The 23,045-nt window shown below is 39.9% G+C and overlaps 1 protein-coding gene across 7 annotated transcripts in view; it reads right to left on the bottom strand.

Moving 5' to 3' along the window:
• PLEKHA5 (pleckstrin homology domain containing A5) overlaps positions 1-23,045 on the bottom strand; it is a 260,060-nt gene that overhangs the window by 86,740 nt on the left and 150,275 nt on the right. For 6 of the 7 annotated variants that reach the window (XM_062194901.1, XM_062194893.1, XM_062194895.1 and 3 more), the window contains 5 exons: positions 21,007-21,111; positions 16,531-16,603; positions 8,483-8,583; positions 5,135-5,250; positions 963-1,430 (listed from right to left, as the gene is read on the bottom strand). In XM_062194901.1, coding sequence (XP_062050885.1) covers positions 963-1,430; positions 5,135-5,250; positions 8,483-8,583; positions 16,531-16,603; positions 21,007-21,111 — 863 coding nt within the window. Of the gene's footprint in view, positions 1-962; positions 1,431-5,134; positions 5,251-6,641; positions 6,751-8,482; positions 8,584-16,530; positions 16,604-21,006; positions 21,112-23,045 lie in introns of those variants that run through there. The other variant, XM_062194898.1, reaches the window with a different exon arrangement.

The raw sequence follows: 23,045 nt of genomic DNA, 5'->3' as shown, positions 1-23,045 counted from the left end.
GACTCTGCACCAATCTGGAAATCTCTTCTGGCTTATTGTTCCAGCCTGCTTCCTCATCCACTGTCAAAGCGGTAACCACCGTGCCATTCTGGACTTCTGACTCCTCTCTCTGCCAAGACATGCATGTCTATTTCCTTTCCTCTAAAAAGGTTTTCTGAACTCTGAAGCTTTAAGGTCATGTTGCTGTCACTGAAGAGTGCCCCGACAGCACCCCGTTCTTCCTTCCTTGTGTCTGTTGTGCTTTCTCAAACGCTGCCTTTGCTAGACAGTGACCTTGGTGAGAACCGGGACCATTTCTTTTCATTATTTGACTTTCTGGCCCCATGGTTATAATATTTAATTATTTTACTTTATGGTCCCACTCTTGTACAATAAATATATGAAGAACAAGCACACACATAAATGAGTAAATACCTAGACCAATAAATGTAACACTTAGTCATGTGCCTTTCGATTTAAGAAAACCATGGACTGAGACACAGCCAGAGAGCAGCAAGCTGTACTGTCTTCCTACCACCTCTCTCAGGAATTCCTGGCATTGCGCTGGGCTGCAGAAGCTACTGGAGGAGCAGTTAGAGTAGACTGGTGGGGAGGCAGGAGTCAAATTCTCACTGGCAAATTACAGTTGAGAATTCTAGGAGAAGGTAAAAGTGGCACAGTGGACCAGACATGAACAGGGTAGAAGGAGAAGGCTTACTCCCAACTTCAACCCAGAATCGATCTTTACCTTAACCTAAGCCTTTCCTTGTACCAGGCCAGGGAGGATGACGCCATTAGTAAAGCTGAGTGACAAAAAAAATGACAGGCAGAGAAAAATATTCATATCTCATCATCATGAACAAAAGATACAGTGAAGAAGCTGTAATATGTAAAACACAAATGAAACCTATACTCTCAACTGGTAGCTCAGAACCCATCTCCACCAACACAATGTCAAATAAAGCTTTTCATAAAACACTTACCCCCTCGTTTCTTCCTCATGACCCCTCCCCTTCTGGATTTTAATCCACTGCTCCAGCTGCTGCATTGAATTTGTTCTCTGTATGACTCGGTCAGCCTCTGTGTGCAGGGGCCCTGTATTTGGGGGGTTGCCACTTCTCAGGTCTGCCAAGCTGACATTGACTGTTTTGTTCTCTGAACTGTTCACACTGACTGCTCTGTAGTGTGCTGTTGGAGCTGGGCACGCTGACCCGCCATCATATTCAGATGATACAGAATTCAACTTCACGCTATTAATTTTTGTTAAAGGTCTATCTTGACCATCCTTCTGAAATCCGTATTTTTCAGCTTCTAGTGCCTTTTTTTCTTCAAGTTTGCTTATTTCCTTGTTTTTTTGGTTGTTCTGGACCTCTGGCTTAATCAGCACTCGGTGGTTGGCAATGTTATTGGTTTCCTTAGTTGGTGCATTTTCAGATGCAATCTTGTCCACTCTGAAATCACAGAATAAAATCAGATGAAATAATGCACATATTATTTTCTGGGATTAAATCTAGGAAAAATTTGACCCCTTGAAAAACAAAAACAAAACATAACACCCTGGGAAGGGTCACAAAGGACAGGGCTGACCAAACCCCAATGCTGTGGTATCAACATTCAAGTACAACAAGAGAATGTGTTGCAAAGAAAACAAAGCACAGAAAGCACTGTAGGATAAAGAGGGATTATGGGCCCACACCTTTGGAAACCTGGAAATAAAGCAAGTAAAACTGCCTTTTGACAGTTAAACCACAAACCCACACTTAAAGGAGTACTAAGTACTTGGAACGAATGATGTGGCTCCTAGCCAGGAGGGCTAGCTCTTCATGAGACAAGCGTGAGCCTGTTGTGGAAATGGTTTAACAGGAAATAGAGTTGATGTTATCAAAGGTCTGTGCCCTGTGACTAACTTTCTCTGTCTGCACTCAAGACGACCGACCTGAGTGTGGTGTGAGAGCTTGGGAAGCCAGACTGCCTAGGTTGTGCTCAAAATGCTACCTTTTACTGGCTGCATCTTTGGGCAAAGTTCAAAAACTTATGAGGCCTCAATGTCCTGTGGGTGTAACATAGCACCACGGTCTAAGGGTTGCTGTGAGAACCGAATGAGTAAATCAGTGGCTGGTACAAACCTTATTACCACTGTTATTCTATCCCATTAAGCATTTCTGGAGAATATGGCACTCCTTGTCCATCTGCCCAGCGGAAGAACGTGCTAGTTAGCAGAGTACGTCTGGGCCACCTGACGGTTTACTGCTCACCATGCCAGGTGGTCTATTTAGGTCTTTGGATGGGAATCAGCGTCTTTGAGCCCAATCATTTGTGGTCTCTGACAAGGTCAAGCTGAGCACCTGCAAGTGTATCAAACTGCCAAGATCAAGTCATTCTGGGAGGCCTCAGAGGAACTGGCCAGCCTTCCCTGTCTCAATACCTAACAACACTCCTACCAGATCCTACCCATGGGACTGTTGCCCATTTTTGTGATGTGTGGGAAATACATAGACTCATACAAATATATCTATCTTCAACCATAATTGAAAGCATCTATATCCATTTATTTGTATCTACAGACATACAGTCATTGAGTAAAAAGTGAAAACAAATGTGACAATTGTTCTTGAATTAAAATTCTGGATTGCCCATATATTCATTCTTAGGTTAGAAACAAATCATAGCTTTTGGGCTGTAAAGGATATTAGACATTGAGAAACTTCACTATGTAGGTTATGGAGTTTCTTTTCCTGGAAGGATAAAAGTAAGAAAATATCCACAAAAAGCACATTTCTCCTTGTTGAATTCTGGGGTTAAGGGGTTACTAAATATTTGAAAAGATGTTTCAAACTCCATTTGTCTTTAGTCTATCAAAAGCTATCATTTAAAATTAGGTGCACTGGCTTTTTTTTCTCCCAAGGATTTATTATTGAAGAAATATAATCAAAAAAGATATTCGTGATGACTTTTCTCTACGTGGAGGAAAGCTGACTCAAAGTATGCTGATAAACACAAATAATATAAAACTTGTGATCTAATTTTTAAAATAGTTGACACTTGAATCAGTGTAGAAAATTCACTGAGAAATGTAAAGTGAAAAAAGCAGGCCTGGAAATGAATATTATCTATGGAATGTATACCACACTCAGCATTCTTTTATGCTATCAGTGATCTACATACTAGGGGACTATGACATTGTAGTTCATAGGGGGAAATATTACATAAATTTTGATGAAATGAAACCATTTAAAAACTTGATGCTTCATCTCTTAGGTGATATGTCCTGATAGAACATATTCTAAGTATTCTGGCCACAAGGCAAAGGTAGTCCAATATTTTAAAACTAAACAAACAAAATCTCCCTATGCTTTAGATAGGAAATACTAGATACCTTCACATGGAATGACCACACCCAAAAGGGTGGAATAAAAATGTCAGCAACTGGGAGTAGAAGAAAGGATGTGATTTGCAGAGGGTAACAGTGACTATCTCCAGACTGGACACACAGTGATGCGTAATCATTCCTGGGTGACTGAGCCAATTTCACCAACACAACTGGCTGAAGATGGTGACGGGCACATAAATCAACTACTAGGTTGCAAGAAGTCAAACAAACAAAACAAGCAAACAAAAAAGCCAACCATCATCTGTATCACCCCAAATTATGAGAATTAACTGAGTTTTTAGAGTGGCAAATTCAATAAAAATAAATGGAAATAAGTTAAAATTTTGGGAAAAGTATAACACAGATTATTGAAATGACTTGGAAATTCAGATATTTTAGTTATTGACTTCCATATTCTAAAAAAATTCTCTTCAAATTTTATATTAAATGTAAAACTACTTAAGATTTTAAGTTAATTCTTTTCACTTATACATTTTCTTTACTTCTCAATGCTTACCACCTCATCTTTATGTCCCTTCTGGTAAGTTTTACACCTGGAATTCCAGAAGCAGATTTTCTTTCTATGGGCTCTTAGATTAGAATCTGCATAGGTAGAGGTGGTTTTCCCTAAAAGTAAGTGTCTAGAGTTCCAACTTAAGTTCTCTTTTTTCTTTCTATGCTTTTTCCAGTATCTAATTAGTAGTGAGTGGCTAACTTGATTTAGATTTAATATTTATAAAAACTGCAGAAATATATAGCTTCAACTTAAAGTCTTTTAGCCAACAAGGAAGAAAAAAAAAAAAAAGACTCAAGATTGACACTGTTAACAATCCCCTAATTTTCTGAGGAGGGGGAAAAGGACCAAACCTGCATGTTGGCATCTTCCTTATGTAAAATACATGCATAATTGTCACTAACAGGAAATAAAAGTTAATTGTGTTGTAAATTTACCTTTAAATTATAGGAATATAATCTCTTAAGAAGTACATTATTCAATTTTTATTTACAGTTTGAGAAACAGATTTCCTCTGATTTTTTCTTTAATATAATGGAAGAATATTAAAATGATAGTATCTTCAAGCAGGGAAAAATACTGCACTTAGGTAAATTTTCATAGTGCACATCTGTATCAAGGAATCTCAATACTAAGTTTTCAGAACAAAGAAGGCACAATTCATCAGTAAGTGGACAGATTAAAAATCATCTAAATGCCTGACAAACTATTTCTGAATAAACAAATATTAATCCTTTAATAAGTATTAAAGTCTACCAGTAAATGCTGAAGAAATAAAACTCATCAAAACTTACTATAATTTACTAAACTTCAAAAACCTTCAACATACTATAAAAATACAATTAATTCTATGAAAACAAAAACAATTGAATTATGAAAGTAGATGCTAAGATTTAGGATCTTAAAAAACACTGTCTTAAAGGCTATAAATCTACATAGCTTTAAGATAACAATTTAAAATGTACTCACCGGAAATTAAAGGTAATTCTGTAAGAAGAAAGAATATTCAGTTTGAATGTTAGGATTCTAGTCACCTCAGTAAGCTGATAAGTGAAAATGAGTAAAGAAGGGTGGAATAAAATGTACGCAATATTTCAAATTAATAAGGTGCATTAACAACACAGAACATGAATTAATCCTTGCTTTCTGTGGAACAAAATGATTCCATGTCATGACTATGAACGTGCTATGTACCACGACAATGGTGTGCCTGCAAGGCATGGAAAACAATGGAAGTGGCGATCAGTATTATTTTCCCTACAGGCCTTTACCTTTTCACAGGTTCTGTCTGCACCAGGGCAGCATCTAACATGGCCTTCATCCACAACTCCATTTCCTTTCCTGTATCAGTGCAGAAATAATAGGTCCGCATGTTTGGATGGGCTGCCTGATTGAAAATGACACGATCATTTTAAATAAAAATACGGGACTCTGTAAAAGAAAAAGGAAAACAGATAAGTGGTCCCTTGCATAGATTAGTATTGTCAAATTTTTAAGAAAGTAGACTTGTCTTTTATGTAAGAAATTGAAGTGACGTGAGAAACCATATAATTATTTATCTTGAAAAAGATACACTTAATGCTTTCCCCTTCACTTTATCCCTTTTCTTTTAATTGTGTATACTCTAAAATGCGAGAAAGAGGAAAAGCAGAACTCAGTGGTGCTGTGCCATCTATATGCCTCTGGCAATTTTTATGTACGGCAATTCACGCTTCTTTATTCAAGAAAAATGTTCCAGAGCAACCAGCAACAATTAATTCAAATGCACATGTGATAGCGTTTCCCTCTTGTGTTAGCAAGTTCTTTAGTCCTCAAAAGGTGCTGCTATTAAAGTGTTCTGCAGAATCCTTATTCACAGCAATGTACAAAAGTAAGATTTATAAATGATCCAAAATGGTATTTCCTTTTAGGCTGTCAAGGTGCAAGGCTTTGGTTTCAAGAGGTAGAAGGCTTATGTAACGGGCAGGCAGACTTCCTCTTCCTGGGGGTGCAGTCTGCCTCTATCTGAGAAACAAAAGGAAGTCAAGAAGACTGACACTGATGAGAGCTGGCTACACGAGGGGTGAGCACTGATGGCCCATCTTTGTTTCTGGTCTGTCACAGCACAGGGGGATGACAGAGCAGATGGGTCAAGGCAGGAAATGAAAGGCTGAAGTGGGGAACTCTACAGGAGAAAATATTTTTAATTTCTATTGAAAAATGCTTGTGACTCTCCTGTTAGTCATTCAAAAATAAAGAAAAATAAGAAGAGGTTATTTCAGCTAAGAGGTAATGGAAGAGTACTAAGTATGTAATTACTGTGCTAAATATAAAAAGACGAGAGGAATAAATCTGGAACCACACACTTGACTCAAAGGTTTTGTCTATCTGCTTTATCTCTGATGTCAAATTAGTTTCTTTAAGATCTTTTTCAGGACATACATAAATTCAATGAACACAGTCATACTGTCATATAACAAATTTCACTTAACTACAAAAGAGATGACTACAAGCAAACAACTCAAAAGAGAACAGCTCAAACACTCTATGTTGTTGCTGAAGTGTCAACGGACTCTCTGAGTGGGGCTTTAGAAAAATGAGTAGAGACCACTGCCCACGTTTGTGATCAATGGAAGGAACTGTGGCCTGGTGGTCACAAGACTTAGGTCTACCCATGACACTAACAAATGCCCCACCTATCTGTCAAATGGAAATAGGTACTAGATTATGTCACAGTACCCAGCAAGGTGCTATGTTGCACACTTGTGTTCTGCAGCCATCACTTTAGTTTCCACTTACCATTTCCATAATCCAGAAGCATCAATGTCAGCAAACTTAGTAATAAGGCAGCTCACAAATTCAGAGGAACAACGCCAAAGAAGAAAGAATTTGAAACATCAGTTACTATTCTTGTTACAGATAAAATTGAAATTGGGTGAACCCAATAATTACAGAGAAAAAAATACTTAATACACATGGTCACTTTTATTGGTAATTTAACAGTCTAGCAATTTTTTCACAGTCTTAAGAACCTAGTAAAAGGTATTAGAAATAGTACAAATGCAAAAAACATTTGCTAAATTGACAACAAAAATATTTAAATGCATGGCCAAATAATAGTGTTAATACCACACAGTTCTACATGTGGCTTTACAAATCATTATTTTTTATGTTATCAGTATTGAACTTTGTTATGAAATCTCAAAATATGTAATTCTGTCTCTCTGGTTGACACTGTTAATTAAGTTTGATAAAAATCTACTTAAATATGAAATTATTCCCCTAGTATGCTCAAGCCATTGCTTGGATACCACCTCTCCTTGAGGCCGTGGTCACCCCACACACTAACGTCACCACCGTTTCTTTCCTGTTCTTTCATCTCCACAGATAATGTATCAGATTCAGTAGCAAATTTTAAGTCAGTTGTAGTCCTGATGCTCTTTAAAAGTAAATGGGGCTTTTAAATTTGAATTGATTTTGCAAGAGTATGAACATTTTCATTGTTAAATAACAGCATGTGTTATCCTATTCCCCCTTTTCCTTAAAAATGAGATTTCTATATTAAATCTTTTATAATTCTCAATTTAAAAGTAACTTAATAAACAGGCGGCTTCTGAAGTTTATTTTAGCCATAACCATAAAGCAAAGAATGCAGCATGGTGATTGAAAACAAAAATTTGCCAACTTTAAAGTGGCTTCTTCCTGGACAGTGATCTATAAACAAGTGACATCACAGAGATGAGTGGGTACTGCTAGTCATGGCAGGGATCTCACACCTGCCTGGACTTAATGACAGCAGATTCAATTAGTGTCTCAACTTCAATGTTCTCTGCAAAGAACCTGACGATCAGGATGTACTTAGACCTAAGAATATATTTGTAATTGCTCTATTAAGTTTGTAAACGTACATATATTATGCAGATAAACATTTGTTATCTTTTCTAGTACTCTTCCACCAAATTCATTATGAAAAACCTCAATCACGGAGTCACCCTGAAAGAACAGCACAGTGATCACCAGGGCGTCCATGGCCACACTAATGAAGCATCAGCATCTGGACCTCCTTGCTTTACGTAGAACTATCTGAGAGCATGGACATGAAACATGTGACCCCTGACCACTGCAGAATGTGCTTCCTGATTCAAGAGGCAATCTCGGCCGGCGCCGCGGCTCACTAGGCTAATCCTCCGCGTTGCGGCGCCGGCACACCGGGTTCTAGTCCCGGTCGGGGCACCGATCCTGTCCCGGTTGCCCCTCTTCCAGGCCAGCTCTCTGCTGTGGCCAGGGAGTGCAGTGGAGGATGGCCCAAGTGCTTGGGTGCTGCACCCCATGGGAGACCAGGAGAAGCACCTGGCTCCTGCCATCGGATCAGCGCGGTGCGCCGGCCGCAGCGCGCTACCGCGGTGGCCATTGGAGGGTGAACCAACGGCAAAGGAAGACCTTTCTCTCTGTCTCTCTCTCTCTCACTGTCCATTCTGCCTGTCAAAAAAAAAAAAAAAAAAAAAAAAGAGGCAATCTCCTACATACTCCTAAGATTGTGAATGAACAATTTTAAATATAAAAAACCCTGCAATAACCTGCGGGTCAATATCCACTTGTAAATCAACGCAAGCATCAAACACGGCACACTGCTTCCTTACCTTAAAAGCGTATTTGCGGTTGATGTGATCATCAGAGGTAAGCATCGCTATTTGAAAGCTAGGCAACAGAATGCTTCCCAGGATGCCTTCCTCCTTCTCATCTGAGAGATAACCAAGCATCTGATTAGAATATTCAGTGTTCTCAGAAAGCAGAATTCATTCCCTCAAACTTTATTTTGGGCAATTCCAAAGGTTCTTGGATGGGAGAGATCTTCAAGAAAATTCACAGAAAACGTTTATTCTCAAAAAACTATGGATGGATTTCAATTTTTTTTCCCCACTAAACTAATCTTTTAATTCCATTTCTCCATGAACTCTCTGAAGTGCCTCTGTATGAATAAATTATATTCATACTCAGACACAGTCGTAAATGAAAGGATAAGACAGCAGAAGGACACATACTTCCTTCAGTGAGCTTCCCTATCCTCAGCAAATCACAACTAGTCTGACACTGCAAATGATGTCATTAGCTATAACATAGCAGACATTTGCACACAAGCTGCACTCTACACAGCCCCATTACACTGGATTCTCTGAAAATATGTTAACATGTAAGTAGTGTCATGGGAACAAAAAAAAGTTAACCCACCACATTTCTGGTAAAATTCAAATACCCAACCATTGCAATTCTAGACAAATATGGGTTGCATTCTCAAATCCTGCAGTCTTTGCTCAAATCTGTCCCCCATGAGGCCTGCCTTGATTGCTTCCCATCCTAACCCAAGCCAGGACCCTCTATTGTCCTTTGAGAACCTTACTTCCTATCCTCAACACCTGAAACAAACTCTGTGTTTCAGTTATTTATCTCTCTCGTCCCATTAGAATGAAATCTCCATGAAGACACCTAGCATGGCAGTAGTAGATGCTCAAAAAACATTAGCTGGATAAATACATACATTAAGTTTTTTAAACTACTATAAAACTGCATATTTTTAGAAACATATAATTTGGAAGGTTTGCTTTTACTAGTCATTCAGATGTACAATAAAGCTAAGGGAATAAATTACAGGCCTGTAAGGCAAGCACTTAAAATATACCTGGGAAAAATCAGAAAATGTTAATCTTGACACAGCACAGATTTGCATTATTAACTTGCTGCTTGGAGGCAGAGATGCTTATGAAACTTGAAATATACAGTTCACTGTTGTGGACCCATAAGACAAATTAATAAAGACATGCACTGGGCCGATGAACTCACCAAGGAGAAAAGTCATAAATGGGAAATAATTCTTTTTATTATGCTTGATGCGTATTTAGAAACAAAATGATGACAAACTTATTAAAGGATTTTATTTATTTCCTCCTCATTTTGAAAGCATATAGTGAAACTTCAAACAGGGAAGAAGTTAAATATATGGAGGTTCTTTGCATTACTTTTCTTAAAATGATGGAAGAAAACTGCTTCGGGACTGGGGCATAGTAGTTTAAACCTCCGCCTGCAGCACCGGCATCCCATATGGACACTGGTACTAGTTCTGCTCCTCCACCTTAGATCCAGGTCCCTGCTAGTGGCCAGGGAAAGCAGTGCAAAATGGCCCAAGTCCTTGGGTCCCTGCATCTATGTAGGACACCAGGAAGAAGCTCTTGGCTCCTGGCTTTGGATTGACCCAACCACTTGGGGAGGGAACCGGAGAGAACGGAAGACTTTTCTCTGTGTCTCTCTTTCTGTAACTTTCCCTCTCAAATAAATAAATAAAATAATAATAATAATAATAAAAAAAACCCAAATCTCTTGCTTCTACTATACTCTGTTCATTCAGGTACAATTTGTGCTTTTTTTTTTTTTTTAAGGTTTATTTATTTATCTGAGAGGTAGAGTTACAGACAGAGAAGCAGAGACTGAGAGAAAAAGAAGCCTTTCCATCCATTCGTTCACTCCCCAAATGGCTGCAGGGGCTGGAGCTGGGCCAATCCAAAGTCAGGAGTCAGGAACTTCTTCTGGGTCTCATACTCGGATGTAGGGGCCCAAGCACCTGGGCCACCTTCTACTGCTTTCCCAGGCCACAGCAGAGACCTAGATCGGAAGTGGAGCAGCTGGGACTTGAACTAGTGCCTGTATGGGATGCTGCCACTGCTGGCAGTAGCTTTACTGGCCAACCCACAATGCTGGTCCTGTTTGTCCTTACCAAAAAGAAAAGAAAAGAAAAGAAAACAAAACAAAAACAGTGAAGATCAAACTAGAAGGTAAAAGAAAAAGGTGGAAAGCAGTCATCAATTATGGAGGATATGATAACTGGAGGAATGAACCATACCTAATTTTGAAGCTAATTTTAGTGTTTATATAAAAGGCTCAATCAGAACCAGCTTTTTTTTTTTTTTTTTCCTTGACAGGCAGAGTGGACAGTGAGAGAGAGAGACAGAGAGAAAGGTCTTCCTTTACCATTGGTTCACCCTCCAATGGCCGCTGCAGCCGGCGCGCTGTGGCCGGCACACTGTGCTGATCCGAAGCCAGGAGCCAGGTGCTTCTCCTGGTCTCCCATGGGGTGCAGGGCCCAAGCACTTGGGCCATCCTCCACTGCACTCCCGGGCCACAGCAGAGAGCTGGCCTGGAAGAGGGGCAACCGGGACAGGATCGGTGCCCCAACCGGGACTAGAACCCGGGTGCTGGCACCGCAGGTGGAGGATTAGCCTATTGAGCTGCGGTTCCGGCCCAGAACCAGCTCTTTAAGTCATCTTTATTAACACCACTTTTATCCAATAATGCATTCTTCTATGTCCCACAGCAAAAGGATCTTGCCTGAAGTTGCCTAAAGATACGTACAGCACAGCACAGGGGGATTTTCCTGGAATCCCTGGATTCCTTGGGCTGTTTTCCCGTCTGACATTAACTGTGAGATCTCGGGTGAATTATTCACACTCACATAGTACATCACTTTCAGCATCCATAAAACTGGGGATGGGACCAACGTTGTGACACAGCAGGTTAAGCTGCCACCTGTGATGCCAGCATCCCATTAACAGTGCTGTTTTGTGTTCTGGCCGTTCCACTTCCAATCTAGCTCCTTGCTAATGTGCCTGAGAAAACACAGAAGATGGCCCAAGTACTTAGGCCCAGAGTTCCAGGATCCTGGGTTTGACCTGACTCAGCCCTGGTTGCTGAGGCCATGTGAACCAGCAAATGGAAGATCTCTCTCTGCCTTTCAAATAAATAACACAAAAACAAACAAACAAACAAAAAACCAAAAAAACATGGGGGTTAACAGGACTTACCTTAAAAGATTATTATGAGGGGTAAGTAACTTAATTTATATAAATAACTCAACAACTGAGTCAGTTTCAATGAGTTTTCCCATTACACTGAATATAAATATCACTGCATATAAAATCTGCCTTCTATCCAATGACCATGCCAGGACTTCTTTTTTTTTTTTTTGACAGAGTGGATAGTGAGAGAGAGAGACAGAGAGATAGGTCTTCCTTTTGCTGTTGGTTCACCCTCCAATGGCCGCTGCGGCTGGCGCATCTCGCTGATCCAAAGCCAGGAGCCAGGTGCTTCTCCTGGTCTCCCACGCGGGTGCAGGGCCCAAGGACTTGGGCCATCCTCCACTGCCTTCCTGGGCCATAGCAGAGAGCTGGCCTGGAAGAGGGGCAACCGGGATAGAATCCAGTGCCCCAACTGGGACTAGAACCCGGTGTGCGGAGGATTAGCCTGTTAAGCCATGGCGCCGGCCTAAGGACTTCTTGACTATATTCTTTCAAGGCTTCTACTCATGGATTCTTTTGTTTCGTCAAATCTAATCTAAGTCCTGTCTTAACTTTCTATCACCTAGAGCCTTCACACACTGCCCAACAAAGAGAAGCACTGAACAGTGTTAGCAGAATGAACGGACTTGCCTTAAGATTGGCTGAGGCTTTTTTGAGAAGGTCTGGCAGCCCCCTCCCCCTCTGCCCCATCCTCCTTCCTCCCCCCACTTGCCACAGCTGGTGGTCCCAACCACATGCCTGAATAAGCCCCCAAGGACTAGTCTCCCTCACAGTTTGCTTCCTAGGAACACACTCTGCGATAGAAACAGGAAAAATCTCAACATTTTATTAGATTCAAGTGATATTTTGGATCCCCCATTTCTACTTTAGCTTTAAAGATGTTTGAGAACAAGGTCAGAAATACAGACTATCACAGCTGGGTAAATATTTTATTACCAGTTATCATTTCTAATCTAGAACACGTCTATGCTACGTTCACTCTAGTTCAAGTGCTACAGCAATTTTTGCAAAACATATACCTGACTCTATTACAGAACACTATTCTTATGTTTAAGACGGAGTTCTTATTGATTAGGATGGCAAACAAATATCCTTTGTGCCTTCTTGATCTATCTTCGAAGCCTTCCGTCCTACCGGGTCTTTAGGCATAACCCTCATCCCAGCAATGTAAGCCCTGAGTGGAGTTTTACAAATAAGCCAAGTATACTCATGCTGTGCACCTAAGTTCTGCGTCCAGATCGCCCTTCCTCCCTGGCCCCTCCCGTCACAGACCTGGCCAATACTCCTCCAGCGTAACTGAGTACCTGCCATGACATTCCTCCCAGTTCTTCCAGACTCCTTCAGCTAATCTCTGCAGCCCTTAAGAACAGGGGTTTAATTTGTGCAGCTCTGCACCCCACTACTAATAAGGAGTCTGCTGCAGACTTTTTATTTGTTGAGCTCTTTGTTTAGTAGAACAGTACGCCTTTTGCTACCATGTTAAAACTAAGTTATCTCAAAAATAGTAAATAAAATATTAAGTTGAAAAAAATTAATAAGAGGGCTTCCTGTTGTCTGCCACCCTAGTCTCTGCCGTCATCATTGGTAGGGCAACTTCTAACTAGGCTCCCTGTCCATTTCTTTCTCCTCTACAATCCAGGCCCCAGTAGCACTTTAGGAGAGCTTTTAAAACTGTTATGTCAAAGCGTACCATTTCTATGCTTAAATATTATTTCCTCACAAGATTTATGGTAGAATCTAAATTCGGATAGAGTGCTGCCTGGTGTGATGTCCAGTTCTCCCATCTGCCAGCCCTGCAGCTTCATATACTGGTTTCTCTGGGCACCTTCAATATTCTGAACACTTTCCTATTCCACAGAGCCTTTAGAACAGCCACCCGCCCTCCCCACGCCCCCTGCTCTGCAAGCTCCCCAGTCTCACTTAGATCTTGCTGTCTAAAACATCGGCTAGGAGTCCTGACCCAAGAAGTTTCTCACACCCACGTTTCAGACTGGCCTTTGCGGTCCTAAAGGCATTTATCAGGCTCTTGCTTGTTTCTATGAGCATTTTTATTGTCTCCCTGACCGCTCTACAATCTAAGCTTCAGGAGAGCTTCCTCACACTGCTGTCCCGACAGCACCTGGAATAAAGACGGTCCTGCTAAATAATCAACGCTTATTAAATGAGCTAAGTGCTGTGGTATGTTTTGTCAACAGACTGACTGCAGAACACTCTAAGTGCCCTACAACCAGGGGTTCACAATATGCCTGCTGCGTGGCAGTGAATAGTTTGAACTTGGACTTCCATCTACCATAAAAAAGAAGCCAATCATTTATTTTCTGCCTGATTTTCCGTTTCTGTCAAACATGAATAAACCCGCCAAAAAATTCTAACAGCACACTTTGTATGTCAGTGGACCAGATGCACTGAGAGGCACAGAAAGACTGAATAGGGCCACTGTCTTCAGCATTTAGGGGAAGAAGCTATCGGGTAGGGTGGGGTAGGGGTCAAAAACTTGGGGCTGAGAGAACAGTGATTAATGGTACCAGCTCTGGGGTCGCTGCCTGGGCTCAATCCCTGGCTGTGTCCCAACAAGTTGAGAGACCTCAGGCAGACTATTTGACCTCTCAGTGTTAGTCTTAGACAAAAATGGGCACAGATTTCCCACCTTATCAGGTGGCGTGAGGATTAGATGAATGAAATCATCCGGGTAACATGCTCAGCAAAGTAAACACTAAAAAAAAAGTATATATATGTAATATATAAAGCTGAAATACAGTAGCTTTTATGTAAACATCTGAGGTTTCCTATTAACAAACTTAAGAGAAATGTATAAAAGACTTTCTACTAATGATGACCCGGTTGGGCCAGCTTTGTGGTGCAGAGGGGTTAAGCTGCCATCTGTGATGCCAGATCCCATATCAGAGTGCCGGTGTGAGCCCTGGTTGCTCCGCTTCCACCCCAGCTCCCTGTTAATGTGCCTGGAAAAGCAGCAGAGGATGGCCCAGGTACTTGGACCCCTGCACAGATGGAGCTCCTGGCTTTGGCCTGACCTCAGCCCTGAATGTCACAGATATCTGGGAAGTGAACCAACAGGTGGAAGATCTCTTTCTTTCTCTATCTCTCCCTGTCACTGTGTTTCAAATTAAAAAATCTTAAAAAAAAGATTGATAGAAAACAGAATTAAAAGATAAATTTATAAAAATGATGAGCAATAGCAGCAAATTATAAGGAATTTAGTGTTTTTTGAATATTAATAAATCTTTATATTAAAAACAGTAAACTTTTTTTGTCCTAATTTAAAGTTAAAAGTAGTCTATAAATATACTGGAAAAGAGAGGAAAACAAAGATCACAAGGTTAGGGATAATGACTGAGATACAACTCCTAATGTTCTGAAAGCTTGGGAGAACTTTTAAGGAAAATTGTAGAGTTTAAGTTTGGCACTTAACTAAGATAATACCACAATTATAGCCTGACCAGTATCTCTACGACTAAAAGAAATTTTATAGGTTTGGTTAATTCTGAGTCAGCAACTCCTCAACCACAGTTTGCAAGGGGAGTAAAAATATGAAAACATTTTTGGTAAACCCAAATTTGAAGGCTAGCATGCATTACATTGTTTCAACAGATGATGGCTGAATGTGCTAGTCAGCTTTTATGTAATCATAAAGAAAACTAAAACCCTGTCATATCTTGTAACTCATGCTGCTCAAGAAAAATCAGATTATTAATTATGGGTTGACAATTCATTCCTTTAAAGATAATTTCTTTTTCTTTTTTCTTCAAGATTTATTTGTTTGTTTGAAAGGTGGAGAGACAGAGAGAGGAAGCGAAAAAGAGATCTCTTCTTGTTCTACTACCTTAGTGGTGCCAGGCCAAAGCCAGGAGCCAGGAACACTATCCCGGTCTCTGACGTGGGTGGCAGGGGCCCAAGACACCTGGACTATCTTCATTGCTTTTCCAGGCCCATTAGCAAGGAGATGATCAGATGAGGAGCACCCAGACTTGAGCCAGCTCTCCAATACAGGATGCTGGTGCTGCAAGCGTTAGCTTAACCTGCTGTGCCTCAGTGCTGGCTCCTGGTCCAAGTTTCTGACCAGACTTTAAAGAAGGGAAGAGTTTGAGTCCAGGTTCAGGGTTTTAATGCACAGCTGGAGCAGATCTCTCGGGAGAGTCCACCTAGGTATGTTTTTTGCTGACAGTAACAACTCTGCAGACTTCTCTGGGGTTTTACTTAAAATTGTATTAATTAATTAATAATTCAGCAACCAGAAAAAAAAATGGAATTTATGATAGCAACAAGGAGCATGGAGACTCAATTCCATACCTAAAATAACACCTCACTGCTACTTTCACAGTCTGGTGTGTATACTTATCACAACTTTCTACATAGTTATGGACATCGTTAGTTTAAAAAAAGGCTAAAATAAATATATTTCTTTATAATCTTTTTTTCAGTTGCCATTACATCATAGTAGTTTCTGATTCTTTAAAACCATTTGCTGGGGAGCAGAAGAGTACTGGAGGAACCCACAGATTTGATAAAACTGAGATGTGAAAAGAGCCTCATCAAACTGAGGATTTTAATTAGGCACTGAAATCAAGGAGAGCCTGAGAGAAAAAAGATTCATATGGTCTTCTCACAAAACAAATCAGAGTACAGAAACTGGAGCAGAACTCTGACTTACTTATTTGAAGCATTATATGATCCTCTGTCATACCCTAGTAATTCAGATTCATGCCAGTGAAGAAAAGACTTTCTAAAATAGCACAAGTTGTAATGCTTTTTCCTTAAAAATGTCTAATACTTAAGATATATGGCAATGAGAAAAGCATGCACTAAACCGTATTTGGTGAACTCACCTCTATAATAAAAAAGGCAAAGATCAGAAAGCACGAACCAGCGTTTCTTCCACAGCTTCATCCCAGTACTGTCCTGCATTAAATCAACATATTTAATGATATTTTTCATTTTAGATGACAAAACTCACTTCTGACACATTTATTTAAAATAAGCTTTTAAAACAAAGCATTTTATATACAAAGGGACTATGAAAAGTTAGACCCCTCACTCTCAACTGATGTGTGTAACGTAACTAACATGTCAATCAAAATTTTAGAGTACTAACTTTCAGTTAGAGAAAACTGCTTAAGAGTGTTTTATTGCACAGCAAGGTGGCTACAATAATCACAGAATATATTTCCCAAAAGCTAGAACAAAGAATTTTGAACATTTTTACTGCAAAGAATTGATAAATGTTTGAGTAGATAGATATGCTTACCTGGATTTGAACACTACATAACGTATACACATATCAGAACATTACATGGTACTGCATAAATACATAGAGTTTGTGTCAATTGAAAAAAAATGATAGCCAGTTTTCTAGAAACATATATAAAGATATTTTCTTTCAGACTGGTTTCCAAAGGATAATATTGTTATGTCAAAGGGATGTGTTGGAGCAACTTGATTTGGTTTTATAATTGTAAGCAATGTGAACTTCACTGTCCTGAACCTAGGTCTGCCAGGACGAGGCTAATGTAACCACACAGCAGTGTGTGCATTCTGGTAAGCTGGATTTAATTATGAAAATCTTCAACAGGAAGACAACTATGTGAACTGGAAGTACTCCAAAGATAATGTGATGCCAAAGGATTTGAAAATAGAACTGTAGTGTAAGAATACATAAACTTTTTCTTCTTACTAATAAACTCTTAGCAACAGTGGCTATTTGGCAGCTATTTCTAAGTAATTTATTTACAAAAATACCAGGCTCAAACAAAATTACAGTTCTAATGGAACTTATTTTCCCATAAACAGTATGGTAAAACTTCAAGAGAAAATTAAATACAGACATTAAAAAAATGCAGATAAGAGGCTGGTTTGTATGTGCATTAATATTTCTAATTTATTTCTAGCTGCAACAATCACCTATTTAGTAGTGACTTTAGAATTATATAAATGAATACAGGTAAAATCCCTGAAAGTAAAAGTTCTGTTGTTAAAATTAACAGCTTGGAATGAAAAAATTGAAATAAAGATAAGGAAAGAAATTATACATATTATTAATACATAGTATTAAATACTCTTTCTTTAGTGCATATAAGGAGTTTTGAAAAACAAATATTTTGGGGCTGGCACTGTGGCATAGCGGGTTAAGCCACTGCCTGCAGTGGAAGCATGCTCTATGGGCTCTGGTTTGAGACCCGGCTGCTCCACCTCTGATCCAACTCTCTGCAATGGCCTGGGAAAGCAGAGAAAGATGGCCCAAATCCTTGGGCCTCTGCACCCACGTGGGAGACCAGGAAGAAGATCCTGGCTCTTGGCTTTGGATTGGCCCAGCTCTTGCCATTGTGGCCAACTGGGGAGTGAACCAGCAGATGGAAGACCTTTCTCTCTCTCTCTCTCTCTCTCTGCCTCTTCTCTCTCTGTGTAACTCTTTTTTTTAATATGTATCAAAAATTAAAATATTTTTATTGCCTTGAGGTACTTTTTAAATCAAAGTTGTTTTTTATTTTTATTTGGTGCATATAAATTCAGTCCAAAAATATGCAATATGTGTAGAAGAAAACTGGGATGAGGGATGTTCTTCCTTAACTGCTTTATAGTAAAGTAGTAGTATATATAGAACTCCAGGACAAAACTCCCTAAGAGTCTGAAAATCATTTATCTTTGGAGAAAAATGCCCTTAATTGATGTACCGTGTAAGATGCAGTAACACAATCAGTTTTCTTTTTATACAGTTTTCACATATATTTCAGACCCCTATAGAATACTATACTGGTAGAATTTGTTACAAAATTAATCTTCTTTCATCCCCTACTAGTAGCATCCATTGGGGTACAGGGTGTAACTCTTTCAAATAAATAAATAAGGCGCCGGCACACCGGGTTCTAGTCCCGGTCGGGGCACCGATCCTGTCCCGGTTGCCCCTCTTCCAGGCCAGCTCTCTGCTGTGGCCAGGGAGTGCAGTGGAGGATGGCCCAAGTCCTTGGGCCCTGCACCCCATGGGAGACCAGGAGAAGCACCTGGCTCCTGCCATCGGAACAGCGCGGTGCGCCGGCCGCAGCGCGCCTACCGCGGCGGCCATTGGAGGGTGAACCAACGGCAAAAAGGAAGACCTTTCTCTCTGTCTCTCTCTCTCACTATCCACTCTGCCTGTCAAAAAAAAAAAAAAAAAAAAAGAAAAGAAAAACAAATATTTTGTCACCTGCTACAAAGTATACACTTGTATTAGAGAAATTAATTGGCAACACTTTTTCAATACTAAATAAACCAAGGGATCAAAAAGACAGACCAGGAATTATTTTAAATAAGGAGTCGTATTATCTTCTGTTAGGTCCAATATTGCATTTAACTATTTGAATATAATTGGTACCTACTAAACTAAATGTGCAAAAATCTTTTTATAGAAAACTTTTATTTAATAAACATAAATTTCAAAAGTACAACTTTTAGATTATAGCGGTTCTTCCCGCCATAACCTCCCTCCCACCCACAAACCATCCCATCTCCTATGCCCTCTCCCATCCCATTCTTCATTAAGATTCATTTTAAATTATCTTTATCTACAGAAGATCAACTCTATACTAAGATTTCAACAGTTTGCATCCACACAGGAACACAAAGTATTAAGTACTGTTTGAAGATTGGTTTTCACTGTTAATTCTCATAGTACAACACATTAAGGACATAGGTCCTACATGGGGAACAAGTGCACAATGACTCCTGTTGTTGATTTAACAATTGACACTCTTATTTATGATGTCAGTAATCACCCAAGGCTCTTGTCATGAGCTGCCAAGGCTATGGTAGCCTCTTTTTCTTTTTGACAGGCAGAGTTAGACACTGAGAGGTCTTCCTTCTGTTGGTTCACCCCCTAAATGGCCGCTACGGCTGGCAAGCTGCGCCAATCCAAAGCCAGGAGCCAGGTGCTTCCTCCTGGTCTCCCATGCAGGTGCAGGAACCAAGCACCTGGGCCATCCTCCACTGCCTTCCTGGGCTACAGCAGAGAGCTGGACTGGAAGAGGAGCAACCGGGACAGAACTGGCGCCCCAACTGGGACTAGAACCTGGAGTACTGGCGCCGCAGGCAGAGGATTAGCCTAGTGAGCCGCAGCGCCAGCCTATGGAAACCTCTTGAGTTCACAAACTCCCACCTTATTTAGACAAGGCCATAGTCAAAGAGGAAGTTCTCTCCTCCCTTCAGAGAAAGGTACCTCCTTCTTTGATGGCCCCTTCTTTCCACCAGGATCTCACTCACAGAGATCTTTCATTTGGGTCATTTTTTTGTGCAAAAATCTTTTAGCTTGGATAAGTTTAACTGTCAACAGTTAACATATAGCAAAATATCCTTAAATAAAAATGAAAACTTATTATTCAACTTAAATACCCAATCAACTCACTGAGGAACTGGCAAAATCAATTTACCTGAATGACTTCACATTTTCTGGATTTTAAGATGATCCATTTCCAATACACTAGTCTAGATGACAATCAACTTTCAGATGACACTATCTCTAATGAGTATTTCCTAGCAAATTCATTATGAGGTTTAGTGAATAAAAATCATTAGATCATCTGAAACCAACTGGCATTATTGAACAGATCAGCACCCTCAATAAACTAATATTAAACTTGGTTTGTATCATCTGTATATATTCAGAATTAAAACAAAGACAGACGAAGGCCTTGCATGTTGAGTCTGTCATCTCAATTATCTGGCAGCTACTTATTTGAAACTTAGTGGCAAATCAGAAAGCAAAGAACTGGCACTAAGAGATCAAAATGATATCCAAGTTCAAGAGGGTAGGTACCTGTATCCTAACTCCAAAACCAACAGCAAGTTTCCCAGACTATACCACATAAACCTTAACACGCCCAGGTATCTGAGCATGAACCCTGTTGGAGCAAACAGTCAAACAAGGAATGAAGAAAGAAAAAGAAAAACACCAGAAAATAAAACACAAAACCTCAAGAAGGAAAGAACAGTCTGAGAGTACAGAAGCAAAAATCAGAAAAAACAAAATCAGAAAAATGTCAAAATATCTTTGGTTTTTCTATAAAGAAAGGCAGGGGAGTATATAATTGTACATTTGTCTAATGATTGTTATAGCATTAGAAAAATGAACAATACTACTATATTTATTTCACTCTTGACATTTAAAAAATATTCCTGCCTGGGTAATTTTAGCATACTATTCCTTTCACACAGCATATATTAATTTTTTTGACATATATTTCATTTAATTTTATACAGTTGTCTTAGGAACATTCATCCCCAAAGGTCCCTTCTGATTTATTCTTTGTTTCATATCAAACAGGAAGAAAACCTACCTGTTTATAAAGCCAACCTCGTCTGACCACAGGTGCATTAGGGTTCCTTTTAATTGAATTTGACCTCTTCCCAAAATTATGAACTTTTTTTGAGGCTCGTGAAGTCTAAATAGGAAAAAAACATGATAGAAAATAAGATATTAATGCCAAAATTTGAGTTTGTTTTTTTTTTTTTTAATCTTTACAGGCCGGCGCCGTGGCTTAACAGGCTAATCCTCCACCCTGCAGCACCGGCACACCGGGTTCTAGTCCCAGTTGGGGTGCCGGATTCTATCCCGGTTGCCCCTCTTCCAGGCCAGCTCTCTGCTATGGCCTAGGAAGGCAGTGGAGGATGGCCCAAGTCCTTGGGCCCTGCATCCTTATGGGAGACCAGGAGAAGCACCTCGCTCCTGGCTTTGGATCAGCATGATGCGCCGGCCGCAGCGGCCATTGGAGGGTGAACCAATGGCAAAAAGGAAGACCTTTCTCTGTCTCTCTCTTTCACTTTCAAAAAAAAAAAAAATTATAAAAAAAAAATCTTTACAGTTTTAATTTCAGATTTCTCTGAGATTTGCAAGACTTAAAATCCTTTCAAATAAATTATCTCAGTTCCACTTTTGCTGGTTTAGTTGTTTCAAGAATAAGAATTCTGGGGCCGGTGCTGTGGCAAAGCGGGCAAAGCTGCCGCCAGCAGGGCCAGCATCCCATATGATGCCGGTTCAAGTCCTGGCTGCACATCTGATCCAGCTCTCTGCTATAGCCTGAGAAAGCAGTGAAAGATGGTCCAAATCCTTGGATCATTGCACTCGCGTGGGAGACCCAGAAGAAGCTCCAGGCTCCTGGCCTCGGATTGGCCCAGCTCTGGCCATTGTGGCCATTTGGGGGGGGGGGGGGCGGTGATCAAGAAGATGGAAGACTACTCTCTGCCTGTCTCTGCCTCTGTAATTCTGCTTTTCAAATAAATAAGAAATCTTAAAAATAAAAAAACAAAACAGTAAAAATTCTGCACAAAGAATCCTGTCCTCCTGTTTCTCCCCCCAGTATTATAAAAGGATCTTAAGTTTTATAATCTCTCCTTTACGTCTGGAAATAAAATTTTTAAAAAGACATAACATGTAGTGATATTTTGTCCTACCTGCCATATAAAATAAATAGGCCTTGAGTAAAAATTAACAAATTTTTAAAAAATAAACTGAAGGACATAACTTCGTGCTTGCTCTGTATCTGGGTTTAATGGTGTTGCTTAAATTAAAGAAAGTTAAAAGAGCAGAAACACTCAGATGTAAGTTATAAACAAACACATCACATCAAATCAAAACAAGACTGGAAGGATCCACTTAATGTCAAATAGTGTTTTCCTCTTTACAGACAACTCTGAACTTGAATGATACCAGACAGATGTGTTTACTCTGGGAGGCACACACGGGAATATACAATCATTTAAAACACTGCCCTGCTTAGCAGGAAGATCTCTAGCTTGGAGGAATGGTAGCAAGCAACAGCAAACACTGATCTTCTCTGTAAAGTAAAAGGTAAGTAACAGCAAACCATCTCCGACTTTTCAACTCATCTACAATCTCTGGAAAACTAACATTTTTCATTTGAATTTTGTTTCTCTGATGAATAGAAATTTCCTAAAGAATAATTTCCTTGATGAATTTTCATACGCTTTCAAACAGCGTTTGAACACAATATAAAACTCAAATGGAACAAAAAGATACATACATCCTGCTTGGCCCCAGCACCCAGCCAAGCAGTCTGTGCAGCAAGCAGCGTCACTGTGGGCACGTGTGCTGTCTGGCCATCCAGGTAAATGCTCTTGCAGCCAGCCAGACAGCACCTTTTTCTCTTCCTTCTCAGACAACTGCATATGTGAGCCCCTTCTGTTCCACTGTGCTGAGTCACTTACATTCTCGTCAATGAAACGTGCTATGCCAAAAAAATTTTTGACCTCTACAATCCTGACAGATAAAAAAATGGTGATGTTTCTATTTTTAATGAGGATTTTTCATATTATGAATGAGATGGAGCATTTTTTAATGTATTTAAGAGCAAATTCC

Source organism: Lepus europaeus, chromosome 6 (assembly GCF_033115175.1).
Source record: "Lepus europaeus isolate LE1 chromosome 6, mLepTim1.pri, whole genome shotgun sequence".
Taxonomy (NCBI): domain Eukaryota; kingdom Metazoa; phylum Chordata; class Mammalia; order Lagomorpha; family Leporidae; genus Lepus; species Lepus europaeus.
Note: the sequence above shows the minus strand (reverse complement) of the source record. Positions and strands in the feature narration are given on the sequence as shown.